Source organism: Somniosus microcephalus, chromosome 32 (genome assembly GCF_052327205.1).
Source record: "Somniosus microcephalus isolate GS21.2 chromosome 32, FLI_Smic_1.0, whole genome shotgun sequence".
NCBI lineage: Eukaryota > Metazoa > Chordata > Chondrichthyes > Squaliformes > Somniosidae > Somniosus > Somniosus microcephalus.
Window position 1 is genome coordinate 38,783,323 of NC_141018.1, and position 17,927 is coordinate 38,801,249.

The window sequence follows — 17,927 nt, forward strand, 5'->3', positions numbered from 1 at the left end:
CAGATAGAAGCCCCTCGCCCCCCGTATTTCAGTTAATTCCCAGCACTTTAAAATGGAGAGTAGAGCTTCAGCCACAAGAAGATTTCTAACTAGAAAGAAAATAAGGGTTTTGAGAAAGGAGCTGGTTGCTTGAATGGGGAACATGATTGATCAGAGTCAATGAGATAATCAATCTGTAGCAAACTGTGTTGAGGGGATACTCAATCAACAAGAGCCCAGAGCAGCTCAACTCTTGGATGTCTCAAACTATAGTGAATACTAACATATTGCTTATTGATTAACATACTAGAAGACTATGAGTACTAATGTAGGACTATTATCAGACAGCATACCGACCAGTATTACCGAGGACTCTGATTACTTGTGGAGAAAGTTTCCAGTTAGCAAGAATAATGTCCAGTCCAGAATGAATATTAGTTGAGCACACACTGGGTTAGATCATTAACAGACAGCATGGGCCAGAGGAGTATTGATGGATCGCATGCCCTGTTGGAGTATTAACAGACAGTATGAGCCATGGAAATATTAATGGATAGACTACACTATAGGCGTATTAATTGACAAGATCCCACATTGGAACATTAACTGAGTATGTCCCATAGGGGCTTTACAGAAAGTATACCTCTTTGGAGTATTAACTAACAGTATGTGTGATAGGATTATTAATGGGCAGCATGTCCCAGAGGAGTATTAATGGACAGCGTGTCCCAGAGGAGTATTAATGGGCAGCGTGTCCCAGAGGAGTATTAATGGGCAGCATGTCTCAGAGGAGTATTAATGGGCAGCATGTCCCAGAGGAGTATTAATGGGCAGCATGTCCCAGAGGAGTATTAATGGGCAGCACGTCCCAGAGGAGTATTAATGGGCAGCATGTCCCAGAGGAGTATTAATGGGCAGCATGTCCCAGAGGAGTATTAACTAACAGCATGCCCTACTTGGTATTAATGGAGAGGAGCCTCTGAAGGGAGTATTAGCAAACAGCAGACTAAGTAAGAGTATAGTAGAATGCATCCTCAAAGGAAAATTAGTTTAAGAGTACACAATATACACAGAACGTGTCTCCAGCTAACACGAGCTCTAGTATCTGTGATTTATCATTCCAGCAATATGCTTTGAAGCGTGGTTTCTTAATAGATTTACACCTATCAGTTATACTCATAATTCTCTTTCTCATCACTGCATGACCTATGATAAAGCACCACCCTCATTCTTTGCGGACTGATAGATTATATCACTCATATCATCAGTGATCACTTTATATTCATGATATATTTTCTCCTATTTGGTAGAGATCATGTTACAGTTGAACACACAATGTTGCAATGTCACTACAGTCACTCGCAATCTCCACATCTGATATATATCGATTCTTATTTTAATTACCTCCCGACCAAGAATTAACAAAGTCTCCGAAACAAAAATCTGCTGGAAACCGTCAGCAGGTCCGGCCGAATCCGTGGAGGGAACCGAAGTCGACATTCCAGACACGGACCCTTGGTCAGAGCTGGGAGATGTTACAGACAAACTGCATTTAAAAAGGAGCTGAACAGGGAAAGGGCGAAGGAGAAACCCGCACAATGACCACACACACAGGAGAGTGACCTGGGAAGTGCTTAGGTGGAGAGCAGGAGATGGTTAAATGGCAGAAGCGATAATCGCAGCAGACAAAAGGAGGCGAAATGAGAGAAATCAAAGAAATAAAAGACACAAACGACTTAGAGAGAGAGTGAATACAGAGAAGTGGAGGATAGGGAGGTAGAAAAAGAAGCATGAAAATCTGGCAAAGCAAAGCAGACTCAACAACAACTTTAACATGGTAAATCGTCCCAAGGTGCTTCACAGGAGCGATTATCAAACAAACATTTGACACCGAGCCACATAAGGAGATATTAGGACAGGTGACCAAAAGCTTGGCCAAAGAGGTCGGTTTTAAGGAGTGTCTTAACAGGAGGAGGGAGAGGCGGAGAGGTGTAGGGAGGGAATTCCAAGGCGTAGGGTCTCGGCAGCTGAAGCCACAGCTGTCAATGGTGGAGCAACTAAAATCGGTTAAAAAAATCAGTGACCTGGCACTGAACGACTGAAATTGTAGCTCAACACGGTGCCATTCCCAGCAACACCGCCACACGGTGCCCATTCCCGGCAACACCACCACCTGGTGCCCATTCCCAGCAACACCGCCACACGGTGCCCATTCCCGGCAACACCACCACCTGGTGCCCATTCCCAGCAACACCGCCACACGGTGCCCATTCCCAGCAACACCGCCACACGGTGCCCATTCCCGGCAACACCGCCAAACGGTGCCCATTCCCGGCAACACCGCCACACGGTGCCCATTCCCGGCAACACCGCCACACAGTGCCCATTCCCAGCAACACCGCCACACGGTGCCCATTCCCAGCAACACCGCCAAACGGTGCCCATTCCTGGCAACACCGTCACACGGTGCCCATTCCCGGCAACACCGCCACCTGGTGCCCATTCCCGGCAACACCGCCACCTGGTGCCCATTCCCGGCAACACCGCCACACGGTGCCCATTCCCGGCAACACCACCACACGGTGCCCATTCCCAGCAACACCGCCACACAGTGCCCATTCCCGGCAACACCACCACACGGTGCCCATTCCCAGCAACACCGCCACACAGTGCCTATTCCCAGCAACACCACCACACGGTGCCCATTCCTGGAAACACCACCACCTGGTGCCCATTCCCGGCAACACCGCCACACGGTGCCCATTCCCGGCAACACTGCCACACGGTGCCCATTCCTGAAAACACCGCCACCTGGTGCCCATTCCTGGAAACACTGCCACATGGTGCCCATTCCCGGCAACACCGCCACACGGTGCCCATTCCCGGCAACACCGCCACACGGTGCCCATTCCCGGCAACACTGCCACACGGTGCCCACTCCTGAAAACAGCACCACACGGTGCCCATTCCCAGAAACACCGCCACCTGGTGGCCATTCCTGGAAACACCGCCACACGGTGGCCATTCCCGGAAACACCACCACCTGGTGCCCATTCTCGGAAACACCGCCACCTGGTAGGTATTCCCGGCAACATTGGCATAGAGCAGGTGCAAAAAGTTTAGTGTTTCATTTCCTGGACTCACATCCCTCACAATGAATGCAGAATTTGCAAAAGGTTCTGAACTGGGATAGATCTGAGGAAAAATATATATCAATGTTCATTCAGATAGATTTTATCAACACGAAAGAAAAGTTTTTGAATTGGTCAAAGTTAGAAATTATTTTGATATCTTTTAATGCTACACCATTCCTCCACTAATACGTAAAAGGAGCTTGTGACAGTGCCAAATACCCCAAAGCTTGTATCTGACAGCAGAGCTGAAAATCATGTCTCTCCCTCCTAAACATGGGGAGTTTGGGGATGTCAGCAGAGAGCTCCATTCCTTCCAGTGACCTTGTTTGGACACTCAGCTAGTTAAGGGTTCAATTCTTATTAACCAGTAACCTCACTGCGGGAGTGCGGTGCTAGTATAAACAACATTGTTACCTTCAGTTCAGTATTAATGGTGACAACAGGAGCCTCATCATTAACGGGGATGACAGTGACAGTCACTGTCATTGGCTCACTCTGTCTGCCAATCTCTGAAGCGTTGACAATTACAGTGAAGCTGTCCATCAACGTTTCGCTGTTGTCATGAGAGTAAAACACTGCTTCATCTTTGACCTAAAAATGGGCAGAAGAAGAACATTAGGAAGTAAGATCTCAGGAAGAGCAGAGCAAATACTGGGCAAACTGTTTAAATCAATAGAGCACCATACACGTCGCAAACCCAGTTGCTGCCCATCAATGGGCATTTTGCGCGTATCATTGACACTTTGGTCATTACTGACCAGCCCACTGCCTATAATGAGCAGGGTTCAGAGATGCACCATACCTGGAGGAGATTATCAGAATATTACCTAGTTCCTCAAGACAAAGAAGACCAGAATCATCTGGATCAGTTTTAAGCACCCCTAAAACAAATCAGCCACCTGTGAAATTTGCCAGGACAACATTTTGAGGACATACACGGAATGTGCATTTGAATCCTCGTTCACGATTGGAAGAATGCATTGCTATAAGCAGGTCCCGTCTGGTGTCCAGCCAACCTACCTCTTTCATAGTAAAAGAAGAAAGACTGTCTTCAGGAAGTCTTTGGTGTCCAATTCTGCCATGTTTAGGGGGTTTGGTAATGTAGAATTCAAAATTCAAAGAGGTAAGATAATTGGAAATGTTTAGGATATCTCCAGTGAGAGCCTGTGTATCACCTTCTCTCACCGAGATATTCCGGGTCACCAAGAGAATTACATCAGGAATGAGCTCTACCAGTACTGTTAGTCCATCCACCGTCTTAAATCCATTGGAGACATCTAGGATGAATGCATCTCCCTGAGGGCTGAATCTGGAATTAACGTACTGAACTCTGCCTCTGTTTATATCATCCTGGGAAAATGACTTGAGTGGTTCCTGTTGGTTAACTGGCCGGCTATCAGTGGCCATGACCAAATGCCCATGGACAGGAGCAGCTTTCACAGAGTAGATCAAATCTGATGGAACACTATCATCATGAGAGACCTGTCCAAGAAAGCACAAAAAACAAAATACATTCACTTAAAACACAAATGATAGTTTGGTAATTCTGTTAACAACAGCCAACCAACTTAACCAATCACAGACCCGCATGACTTTAGACACCGAGGCAGAAGAACATGATGCTGTGGAGCTTTGCGAGTACTGTACCTGGTCTCGCAATTCTTTCCAAGATAATACATTCTTGCATCAATTCAATAAACAGTCTCACAGGGTATATAGAAAAACAGAATATTTTTTAAATGGTGAGAAACTTTCAAATGTTGGTGTTCAGAGAGATTTGGGTGTCCTCGTGCAAGAAACACAGAAAGTTAGCATGCAGATACAGCAAGCAATAAGGAAGGCAAATGGCATGTTGGCCTTTATTGCAAGGGGGTTGGAGTATAAGAGTAAGGGGGGAAAAATTGAGTCGTGACCTCTTTGGGGTGCTAACTTCACCGGGGCGCTACTTTTAGCGCCTCGAAAACATGAGCAACCCCGCAGCCAAAATTCATCGGTAGCGCCCCAAGAGGGAAGTGGGGTGCTACTGGAAGTGCCCCACCTCCCTCTTGGGGCGCTGCGAGGGAATATCACGGCGCTACGTGCCGTAGTATTGCAGGCCTTCCTCCCCTTCTTAAAGGGGAGGGGCCTTGCGCAGCGCGACCCGGGGCCCAGCTGGGCCACCGGGGATCGGAGTGCTGGCAAAACAGCCCGGCACTCGAGAGAAGTGCCAGGCTCATGGAGCGCAGCCGGCACTCCGCGACGGGGGGGGGGAGGTAGGGGGGTGGTCAGGAGGCCTGGGACGGCAACGGGGGCAGGTGCTTGCAGGCGGCCAGCAACAAAAATGGCCGCCTGGCACCTCGCTTTTAAATAGCCCCGCCCCAGCCGCAGGTAGGCCCCCCCGACCCCGTCGGACATAGTGTCTGGCGGTAAGTCAGGGGGCGCTACTGGAGATCGCGGCTGGGGCGTGAGCGGGGCACTGTGCACGGCGATGACGTCATCACCAGCAACGCAGTGCCGCAGAGCGCTAACGGTTACCGCCGCCGCTAACCTCTTGCTGAATTTCGCAGGAGGCGTTGGCGGCGCCACGCCCGGGTGCTAGTTGCTTTGTACCCCGTTAGCACCCTCTTAGGACGCTAATGGGAGGCGCAAAGCAACTGAATTTTTCCCCCAGGAAGTCTTGCTCCAATTGTACAGGGCCTTGGCGAGACCACTCCTGGAGTACTGGGCACAGTTTTGGTCTCCTTATCTAAGGAAGGATATACTTGCCTTGGAGGCGGTGCAACGAAGGTTCACTAGATTGATTCCTGGGATGAGGGGGCTGTCCTATGATGAGAGATTGTGTAGATTGGGCCGATACTCTCTGGAGTTTAGAAGAATGAGAGGTGATCTCATTGAAACATATAAGATTCTGAAGGGGATTGACAGGGTAGATGCTGAGAGGTTGTTTCCCCTGGATGGAGTGTCTAGAACCAGGGGTCACAGTCTCAGGATAAGAGGTAGGCCATTTAAGACCGAGATGAGGAGGAATTTCTTCACTCAGAGGGTTGTGAATCTTTGCAATTCTCTGCCCCAGAGGGCTGTGAATGCTGAGTCATTGAGTATATTCAAGGCTGAGATCGATAGATTTTTGGACTCTAGGGGAATCAAGGGATATGGAGATCAGGCAGGAAAGTGGAGATGAGGTCGATGATCAGCCATGATCTTATTGAATGGCGGAGCAGGCTCGAGGGGCCGAATGGCTGACTCCTGCTCCTATTTCTTATGTTCTTATTAAAGGTACTGATAATGATGAAGACATTCCCCAAGATCCATCCAGTAATAGTTTCTGCAACAGACTTGCACTGGGGAAATACCACTTTTGAACTGTTTAAATTGACAATCAACTAATGCATAATAATTAGACCTGGAGATTTCTCTGAATGATGGGGTTTGTGCTGCAGACACTTTCCTCCCCGTGCATGCCCTGAAAATATTCTCAGTGTGGGGGAGTCGAGGGCCATTCCTTCCCCTCCCAATCAGGCCACAGTATAACTGCAACTTGGGGTGCGGTGGGGAGGGGGAGTCCCTCACTGGTGCAGAATCGATCTAAGTGGTGGCAATGTTCCACTGGCACTGAGGGTGCAAGAGGGGCAGTCAGACAGTGGAAGGAGGATCAACAAGAGGGGGGAGAAATTTTAAACAACTACATTGCTGGGGGGAGAAATTACAGTTTCCTCCTGAGAATCTGGTGGGGGTGTAGACATCTTTGAGGGGGGGGTGTGAAAGCTACTTTGCTTTGGCTGATACTTCTCTGCTCAGTTTCAGGAGGTTATGACGGGGTGGGGTGAGCTGCCTGTAGCCTATCAGGCTGCTGGAAGTAACAGGGAGTTACAGAGCCACCAGCTGGCCACAGTCTGAAGCTGCAATACCAAAACCTGCCGTCCCACTGAACGTCACCGTGACAGATCTAAAATGGAGAATGGGCATTAACAGCACCATCTGCAGGCATAATGGGACAGCAGGTCAATAAAGACACTTACACAATGGGGTTTTTTCCATAGGAATTTTCAGTGTGTTTTGAAATGGAATGTTGTGATCCAATCAACATTTAAAAAATTTACAATTAGACCTTTATAGATCATGGGGAGCCTATGTAAAGCACATAATTCAGACCCAAAGCTAGTGGCCATGTTAGCTTCTTCAGCCAGTTGTATCCTGAATGTAAACAACATCAACACACTTGTGTTTATATAGCGCCTTTAACGTAGTAAAAATGTCCCAAGGCGCTTAAACATAAGAACATAGGAACAGGAGGAGGCCATTCAGCCCCGCGAACCTGTTCCGCCATTCAATGAGATCATGGCTGATCTGTGACCTAAGTCCATATACCCGCCTTTGCCCCATATCCCTTAATAACATTGGTTAACAAAAAGCTATCAATCTCAGATTTTAAATTAACAATTGATCTCGCATCAAGTGCCGTTTGCGGAAGCGAGTTCCAAACTTCTACCACCCTGTTGTGTGTAGAAGTGTTTCCTAACTTCACTCCTGAAAGGCCTGGCTCTAATTTTTAGACTCTGCCCCCAGTCCTAGAATCCCCAACCAGCGGAAATAGTTTCTCTATCGACCCTATCTGTTCCCCTTAATATCCTGAAAAACTTCGATCAAATTACCCCTTAACCTTCTAAATTCCAGGGATTACAACCCTAATTTGTGTAATCTCTCCTGGTAATTTAACCCTTGAAGTGCGGGTATCATTCTGGTAAACCTACACTGCACTCCCTCCAAGGCCAGTGTAAGGTGTGATGCCCAGAACTGCTCCCAGTGCTCCAGGTGTGGTCTAACCAGGTCTTTGTATAGCTGTAGCATAACCTTTACCCCCTTGTATTCTAGTCCTCTAGATATACAGGCCAGCATTCCATTAGCCTTTTTGATTATTTTCTGTACCTGTTCATGATATTTTAATGATCTATGTATCTGGACCCCCAAGTCTCTTTGGACCTCCATTCCTTCTAGCTTTGAACCACTTAGAAAGTGCTCTGATCGATCCTTTTTAGGTCCAAAGTAGATGAGTTCACACTTGCCTACGTGCTAAGATTCATTAAGACCAGTAGCCAGGAAGACTGGCCTTTGTGGATCCTTAGCGAATCATAGCAAGTTTAATCCTGGGTTACAACTGGCTGCATGGGAAATGTACACCAGGAGTCAGTATCATCAGCACAGCCTTAGCGCAATATAAAACTCACCTAATGGGAACCATAGGTCCAAACTCACCTGTTCCTCCCAAGCACCTAATGGCCTCTGGCCAACCACACATTCCTCAGGAAATGTCTTCTGCGTGCTGTTTTAACAGGGGCTGCAGCCCCAGCTAACACCACTGTTAAAATAGCAGACAGCAGAATTTCATATAGTTCTATTAAAATGTTCAAATGCTAAAGTCACACATCAGGATCTCATTCATGTGATTTCTTACATTAAAAAATAGGAAAGTTCAGGAGCAGAAAAGACTCCTCCATCCATCCATTCGGTCCCAGAGTCTCCATCGCCCACTCCTTCAAATATCTACCAAGTTTTCTCTTAAAATATTCCACACTGTCCGCCTCCATCACCTCCCTGGAGAGACCATTCCACACGTTCACTACTCTCTGTGCAAAGTAGTTGAGTCTAATCTCTCTCTGCATCTTCCCTCTTTTAAGCTTCAGCCCATGTCCCCAGTTCTAGAGTCTGTGACCATCTCAGATTATTGGGATTCAATTTATCAACTCCTTTAAGAATCTTTGATGCTTGAATAATATCTCTCCTGAGCCTTTTCTTCCCCGGAGTAAACAATCCCAGGCCCTTCAACCTGACCTCATAGCTCAGATATTTTTAGCTGTGTAAATAGGAACATAGGAATTAATTCACTAGACGATAAAAGACCCCGGTCCATCTAGTTCGCCTTCTCCCATCCTGGTAGTTGCACAATACAACGATAATGGAGTTGTTGACTAATCATAGCAATCAAGTCTCTTTCGGATGAGACGTTAAACCGAGGCCCCGTCTGCTCCCTCAGGTGGACGTAAAAGATACCAGGGCACTATTTCGAAGAAGAGCAGGGGAGTTCTCCCTGGTGTCCTGGGGCCAATATTTATCCCTCAGTCAAAATCACTAAAACAGATTATCTGGTCATTATCACATTGCTGTTTGTGGGAGCTTGCTGTGCGCAAATTGGCTGCCGCGTTTCCTACGTTATAACAGTGACTCCACTTCAAAAAAGTATTTCATTGGCTGTAAAGCTCTTTGGGACATCCAGTGGTCATGAAAGGTACTATGTAAATGCAAGTCTTTCTTTCTATCCATTGGTCTACAACAGACTCAGACACAAGGTAAGGTAACACCAGTGGAGGAGAGCTTTGGGAACCTTAGGTTCAAAGTCACCTGTTCCTCCCGAACATGCTATACTCACCACATGTCATGTCTTAAATTACTCAGATACTGGATCCCAAAATATTATTTTCTGAAAGAAATCTATCTAATTTGCATTTAAATGAATCAGTAGTCTGTTTCCACCATTCCAGAACCAGGGGTCACAGTCTAAGGATAAGGGGTAGGCCATTTAGGACAGAAATGAGGATTTTTTTCACCCAGAGAGTGGTGAACATGTGGAATTCTCTACCACAGAAGGCAGTGGAGGCCAATTCATTAAATATATTCAAGAAGGAGTTGGATATATTTCTTAAGGCTAAAGGGATCAAGGGGTATGGGGAGAAAGCAGGGACAGGGTACTGAATTTAGATGATCAGCCATGATCGCATTGAATGGCGGAGCAGGCTCGAGGGGCCAAATGGCCTACTCCTGCTCCTATCTCCTATGTTTCTATGTCTTTAGGGAGCTTGTTCCATAGGTTGACCACTCGCTCACTGAAATATTGTTTCTGCAGATTAGTTTAGAATTTACCCTGTTTCAAGTGTCCTTATTTTCTACTGTTCTAGACAAGGTGAAACAACTCATCATAATCTACATTATCTAATCCTTTTAGAATTTTAAAAACAGCAATCATATCACCTCGCAACCTTCTCTTCTCCAGTGAGAGCATGCCCAGCCTACATAATTGCTCATAATTCAATCCTTCCATCCCCTCAATCATTCTAGTTGCTCTCTCATGTACCTTTTCAATAGCTGCAATATCCTTTTTGTACTGCAGTGACCAAATCTGTGCACCTTATTCTAAGTGCGGTCACACTAATGATTGATAAAGCGGCAGGTTTACCTCACTGTTACAGCTTAATACAGATCTTTTAATACATCCCAGCATCTGGTTTGTTTTACTCACTGTCACCGAGCATTGTTGCAATAGCTTCAATTTATTATCAATCTGGACTCCCAGATCTCTTTCATTATCCTTCCATTTCAGTAATAGTCACTTCCTGGATTTTTTTGTCCCCATGTGAAGCACTTTGAATTTCTCTACATTGAATTTCATCTGCCACCAATCTGTCCAATTCCCAAGTATATTCAAATCTACCTGTAGCTTATCCTGTTCAGCTTTGCAGTCCACCACTTGCATTGGCTTTGTATCTACAGAGGCACTGGAGAAGGGGCAATAAAGATTTACAAGTATGATACCAGAGGTCCTAACTATCAGGAAAGACTGAATAGGTTGGCTCTCTTTCCTCTGGAACAGAGAAGGCTGTGCGGTGACCCAATAGAGGTCTTTAAAATTATGAAAGGGTTTGATCGAGTAGACATAGAGAAGATGTTTCCACTTTTGGGGAGTCCACAACTAGGGGCCATAAAAGAATTCAGGAGAATTTGCCCAGAGTGGCGAGAATGTGGAACTTGCTACCATGTGGAGTAGTTGAGGCAAATAGCATAGATGCAGTTAAGGGGAAGCTAGATACTGTATGTACATGGGGGAGAAAGGAATAGAAGGATATGCTGATAGGGTGAGATGAAATAAGGTGGGAGGAGGCTCGCGTGGAGCACAAACACTGGCATAGTCCAGTTGGGCGGAATGGCCTGTTTCTATGCTGTAAATTCTGTGCATCAACTACAGATTTAGCCTTTGTGCTTGTGACTCTGAGCTCCAGATCATTTATGAAGACGTTAAACAAAAGAGATCCCATAACAGACCCCTGTGGGACCCCACTGGTAACATTCTCCCAGGCTGATGACAATCCCTGTTCCACCGCCCTCTGGGTTCTATCAGGCAACAAATTACATATCCATTGTAAAATATTTTCACTGGTTTCCACTTTATTTTTATTACCAGCTTTTCCAGAGGAACTGTATCTCACTGAAATCCCAATATACAGCATCCACTACCTTACCCTAGCAAGCTGCTTTGTCACACTCTCAAAGAAAACCAGTAGATTTTATTGACAAGACCTCCCCTTCATGAACCCACACTGACTATCTTTTATGATTTTATTTATATTCAGATGCTCTATGATCTTATCCTTAATAAGAGTTTCCATAACTTGCCTACAATGGACGTCAAACCCACTGGTCTGTAGTTTCCTGGGTCGCTTTTGTTACGCGTTTTTAAAAAAAAATAGGAGTAACATCTGCATTTCCCCAATCCCCAGGCACCTCTCCAGTAGTCAGTGATTTCTGGAAGATTTGTGCCAGAGTTCCTGCAATTTCCTGCCTTTGCTCCTTAAGGATTCTCGGATGTGTCTTATCCAGCCCAAGATTTATTCACCTTAAGTTTGCACAGCTGTTCAGCATCCATGCTGGCAGTAATGGCAGCACGGTGGCATAGTGGTTAGCACTGTTGCCTCACAGCGCCAGGGACCCGGGTTCAAATCCGGCCTCGGGTGCCTGTCTGTGTGGAGTTTGCACATTCTCCCCGTGTTTGCGTGGGTTTTCTCCGGGTGCTCCGGTTTCCTCCCACAGTCCAAAGATGTGCGGGGTTAGGTTGATTGGCCATGATAAAAATTGACCCTTAGTGTTAGGGGGATTAAATACGTGGGGATAGGGTGGGATATGTGTTGGTGTAGGGGTTACGGGGATCGGGTGGGACATGTGTCGGTGCAGGCTCGATGGGCCGAAATGGCCTCTATCTGTACTGTGAGGTTTCTGTGATTTCTGTGAACTCACCTCTGCAACACCCTCTAGTCCCCTTTCTACATCAAATAAGTTACTTGTCTCCTTCTTAATAAAAACGGAGGTAAAAAGCCTTCTTTAGCACTTCTGCAGCCTGTGTGGCATCAGTGGACATGTCCTCACCCGATCCCACTCCACTCTATCCTTCGTTTTTCTTTTAATGTAACTAAAAGACTTTTAATACTTCACTTCTCCTGCCATGCTCAATTCAAAATTTTCCTTTGCCATTCTAATGCCTTTGATAGCCTTGATCCCAGCAAAACCGTTACTCTCTCCCATCCCGGCCGTTCCCCCAGTATGACCCCCTACACTCTGGAACTCCCTCCCTAAACATAGTAGATAGGAGCAGGAGTAGGCCATTCGTTCCCTCGAGCCTGCTCCGCCATTCAATGAGATCATGGCTGATCATCCAAATTCAGTACCCTGTCCCTGCCTTCTCCCCATATCCCTTGATCCCTTCAGCCTCAAGAAACATATCCAACTCTTTCTTGAATATATTTAATGAACTGGCCTCCACTGCCCTCTGTGGCAGAGAATTCCACAGGTTCACCACTCTCTGGGTGAAGAAATTCCTCCTCATTTCAGTCCTCCGCCTCTCTCTCCTCCTTCAGGACACTCCTTAAAACCCACCAGGCAATGTTCCCCCTCATTTTTTTTTGGGTGCGCTGTTCCTTTAACGCGCTGTGCAGCCCGTTCAAAATTTATGGCACGTGTGAAATCTTGCATTGAAAAGCCGGCGACCGGCCGGCGTGGGACCTCCAGAGGGGCGGCGCAGCTTAGCGGGAACGTTGCCACCAAGCAACTGGTCATCCCTCCTAATAGCGTCTTCTTTGCTTTGTCATCCATTGTTTTTCTAATTACGCCTCTGTGAAGTGTGTTGGGATGCTTTTATACATTAAAGGCGTTACATCATTGCAGGTTGGTATTGTTGTTATTTGGATTGTACTCAGTACTCCAGGTGTGGCTGTACCACAACCTTGCACAGACTAATTATTAAAGAAAAAAAACTTAAAGAAAAAGTTTTAAAAAGGAAGAAACAACACATTTTCAGTCCTGAGAAATTAGACGAGAAACGACACAACAGGGAATACTTCGCACTCTCAGTAGAATGAGCACTTTATGTTAAAGATAAATAAAAGATAGTATGCAGGAGTTAAATAAGAATAAGCAAATACTTAGAGAATTTTTCCAAGTATCACATTTCCCTTTTCAAACTTATCCAGCTGGGTTTAAACCCAAGGACCCTAATTATGGATTATGAAAGCTTCTTTGAACAGCTGACATGTAACAACGAAGCTGGATGTTAGATATTGCATTCTCACGGGCAATCGCCTGCAAGATTTAAATGAAAGGCAATAAAACCATGAAAGTAATTCCAGATTCTGCAGTGAGCAAGAGGAAAGATGTGCAACTGTTTCACCTCATTAGTATGGAATGAACATAAAGGATAAGGTCAAGTCCAAATCTACAAGCAAAAATAATGGGGACATTTTCACAGTGGTGGGGATTGGCCAAGGTTGGAAGTATGCAAGTGGTACCGATTATCCCCGAGACAGAATCACATTCCTATGAAAGAATTTCAGAAGTAAACAAGCACATTTGCAGTGTGAGAGAGAGCAAAACCTGTCACATCACCACCAGATGGTGGTGTGAGGCAGTGTTGATCTCCATTCGTACTGCCAACAAGTATCTGTAGAGCATTTGTGACACTCTGCAAGCACTGTGTTATCTACCACTACACCCTGAGACTCACCTACCTCAGAAGGATGAGAGGCTAAAGGAACCCTGTGGGATTAAAGCCCGGTGCTTTCTGGCTCTAAGCCCAGTGCTTGACTGATTAATAGAAACATAGAAGATAGGAGCAGGAGTAGACCACTCGGCCCCTCGAGCCTGCTCCGCCATTCAATGCGGTCATGGCTGATCATCCAAATTCAGTACCCTGTCCCTGCTTTCTCCCCATATCCCTTGATCCCCTTAGCCTTAAGAAATATATCTAACTCCTTCTTGAATATATTTAATGAATTGGCCTCAACTGTCTTCTATGGTAGAGAATTCCACAGGTTCACCACTCTCTGGGTGAAGAAATTCCTCCTCATCTCTGTCCTAAATGGCTTACCCCTTATCCTTAGACTGTGACCCCTGGTTCTGGACTCCCCGGCCATTGGGAACATCCTTCCTGCATCTAGTCTGTCTAGTCCTGTTAGAATTTTATAATCAATTGATCAATAACTTATTAAATTAAAAGAAGCAGGATTAATAACCTCAAATATGTGGCACATCATAAAAAAAACAATTAACGAGAATAAAAGGATATAGAAATGGCCCAAAAATTAACTGGATAAGGCTAGAATCAAGGGAGGTGCTGGTTTTTAATCTTGTTACCGGGAGAGACTACAGTTCCTCAGAATGTTTTAGATTATTTCACTTTATTTAGGTGGGAAGATTATGGAAGTTGAGTTTATTTTCTTTGGGAAAGGGAAACCTTCAAGGTCACGAAATTGAAGATTATGAAGGGAATTGATAAATTGATCCGAGTAATTGTTCCCTGTGGTAAAGGGCTCAAATCCCAGGGAACACAAATTAAAAATGAGGAAGTAGGAGTAAGAAGGGAAATCAGGGGGAACTATTTACCCAAAGGGTAATAGAGTTGTGGAATAAGTTACCAGGAATGACATTGATTCATCTGAATATTTATTTATTGCAGGGTCTAATAGGAGGGTACAGGTCGGATAAGGATGAATTTTTTGCATCTGTTTTCACTATGGAGAGGGACGATGTAGACATAGAAATAGGGCGGGGGGACTGTGATATGCTCGAACACATTAACATCGAGAGGGAGGAGGTATTGGCGGTTTTAGCAGGCCTAAAAATGGATAAATCCCCAGGCCCGGACGAAATGTATCCCAGGCTGCTGTGTGAGGCAAAGGAAGAGATTGCGGGGGCTCTAACACACATATTCAGAACCTCTCTGGCCACAGGGGATGTGCCAGAGGACTGGAGAACCGCTAATGTAGTTCCATTATTCAAGAAGGGGAGTAGGGAAAAACCGGGGAACTACAGGCCAGTGAGCCTAACATCAGTGGTGGGAAAATTATTGGAAAAAATTCTGAGGGACAAAATCAGTCTCCACTTGGAGAGGCAAGGATTAATCAGGGATAGTCAACATGGCTTTGTCAAGGGAAGATCATGTCTGACTAATTTGATTGAATTTTTTGAGGGGGTGACTAGGTGTGTGGATGAGGGTAACACAGTGGATGTGGCATACATGGATTTCAGTAAGGCCTTCGATAAAGTCCCACACAGGAGACTGGTCAAGAAGGTAAGAGCCCATGGAATCCAGGGTGCCTTGGCACGTTGGATACAAAACTGGCTTAGTGGCAGAAGGCAGAGGGTGATGGTCGAAGGTTGTTTTTGTGACTGGAAGCCTGTGGCCAGTGGGGTACCACAGGGATCGGTGCTGGGTCCCTTGCTGTTTGTGGTCTATATTAATGACTTGGATATGAATGTAAAAGGTATGATCAGTAAGTTCGCGGATGATACAAAAATTGGTAGGGTGGTAAATAGCGAGGAGGGTAGCCTCAGTCTGCAGGACGATATCAATGGGTTGGTCAGATGGGCAGAACAGTGGCAAATGGAATTTAACCCGGAAAAGTGTGAGGTGATGCACTTTGGGGGGACTAACAAGGCAAGGGAATACACAATGAATGGTAAGACCCTAGGCAAGACGGAAGGTCAGAGGGATCTGGGTGTACAAGTACACAGATCCCTGAAGGCGGCGGAACAGGTGGATAAGGTGGTAAAAAAGGCATATGGGATACTTGCCTTCATTAGCCGAGGCATAGAATATAAGAGCAAGGAGGTTATGATGGAGCTGTATAAAACACTGGTAAGGCCACAGCTGGAATACTGTGTGCAGTTCTGGTCGCCACACTACAGGAAGGATGTGATAGCTTTGGAGAGAGTGCAGAGGAGATTCACCAGGATGCTACCAGGGCTGGAACGCTTCAGCTATGAAGAGAGACTGGGCAGATTGGGTTTGTTTTCCTTGGAACAGAGGAGGCTGAGGGGGGACATGATTGAGGTGTACAAAATTATGAGGGGCATAGATAGGATGGATATTAAGGAGCTTTTTCCCTTAGTAGAAGGGTCAATAACTAGGGGGCACAGATTCAAGGTAAAGGGCGGGAGGTTTAGAGGGGATTTGAGAAAGAACTTTTTCACCCAGAGGGTGGGTGGAGTCTGGAACTCACTGCCCGGAAGGGTTGTGGAGGCTGGAACCCTCACAACATTCAAGACGCATTTGGATGAGCACTTGAAATGCCATAGCATACAAGGCTACGGACCAAATGCTGGAATATGGGATTAGATTAGACAGGGCATGATGGCCGGCGCGGACACGATGGGCCGAAGGGCCTCTATCCGTGCTGTATAACTCTATGACTCTATGAGTTGGTAATAGCAGACTATAGCTAAGCCATATGGATCAAAGGGTCTCGGTTCAATGCCTGGTCAGCTGGGGCAGAAATTGTACTCAGTGCCGCTCGAAATAAGGAGGGGACAAGAAGCCAGGTTTCCCCATCCTGATCACTATCATGACACCTGTTAGGTGAGGATGGGATTGGTCTTGGCGTGATGCCTCCCATGACTGAATGGTTGCTGACACTCATTGTCGAGGTGGACACATAAAGAATGGATACTTGGATGCAATGTTCCCTTTAAGCTGCGCAGTCACACGGCCGCGCAGCGCTCTGGAGCTCCCGCGCAGCCGGCTCACCGGCTTTGAAATGGAAAAACCGGGCATGGGCGGAATTTTGAATCAGCCGCGCAGTACGGCAAAGGGGCCGTGCGGCCCAAAAAGAATTAAAGGGAACATTGCTTGGATCATGTCTGAAAAAGCGTACCCCAGCAATAATTACTGTGTTCAGGAGAAAGGGGGAAATATTAGCAAAATAAGGAGCAGCTAAAGTGTCTCAAGTGTCTATTTGTGAAGCTGACAGAGTGAGGATGTATTAGTCAATCAGTCAATGACCAAGGAAGATTGCAAACAATTCATTATTTATTGATTTTAATTGGAGAAGCAAGGAATACAGAGGATTCAATTTAGTTTGTTAATTAATTAGACTGGACCAACAGATTGGAGTATAATTAATTATCGCCGATGAAATTTAAAGATGAAGTGACAAGAATATGAATGGGAGCGTTAGTTAATTATTTATTTGATTGACAGGGACACAGAAACTGCTAGAAGGGAGAAGTTAAACATGAAGTGGAGTAGCAAGTAAGGAACAGGAGCGGAGAATTTTAATTAATCTATTTGTTGATCAGAGTCCAGAAGTCGAGGAAAATGTATTAACCCTTAAACCACCAGCAGCTTCACAACATTCCATCATTCTCCAAAGTGGACATTATTTGAGATTTCAGCTCACAAATTGTGACTCTGAAATGGTATAAGAACAAAAGAACAATGTCTTATCACACCATCGGGACATCCCAAAGCACTTTACCGACTAACAAATTACGTTTGAAGTGTAGTCACTGTTATGTAGGTAAATGTGGCAGCCAATTTGTGCACAGCAAAATCCCGCAAACAGGAAATTAATGAATGACCAATTAATCGGTTTTGGGCCTCGGGAGGAATGCTGGTTAAGACTGGGAAAACTCCCCACCTCTTCTTCGAATAGTACCATGGGATCTTTTACATCCAGCTGAACAGGCAAACAAACGGCCTGGGTGTAATAGCTCAACTAAAAGACGGCACCTCAATGCAGC

General features: G+C 45.8%; 1 protein-coding gene across 1 annotated transcript in view; it reads right to left on the reverse strand.

Annotated features, from left to right (window-relative positions):
* Nucleotides 1-17,927, reverse strand: part of cspg4 (chondroitin sulfate proteoglycan 4) — a 55,918-nt gene that overhangs the window by 19,873 nt on the left and 18,118 nt on the right. The window contains exons 4-5 of the mRNA XM_085972007.1: nucleotides 4,134-4,595; nucleotides 3,528-3,704 (exon numbers count right to left, since the gene is read on the reverse strand). Coding sequence (XP_085828133.1) covers nucleotides 3,528-3,704; nucleotides 4,134-4,595 — 639 coding nt within the window. The remainder of the gene's footprint in view (nucleotides 1-3,527; nucleotides 3,705-4,133; nucleotides 4,596-17,927) is intronic.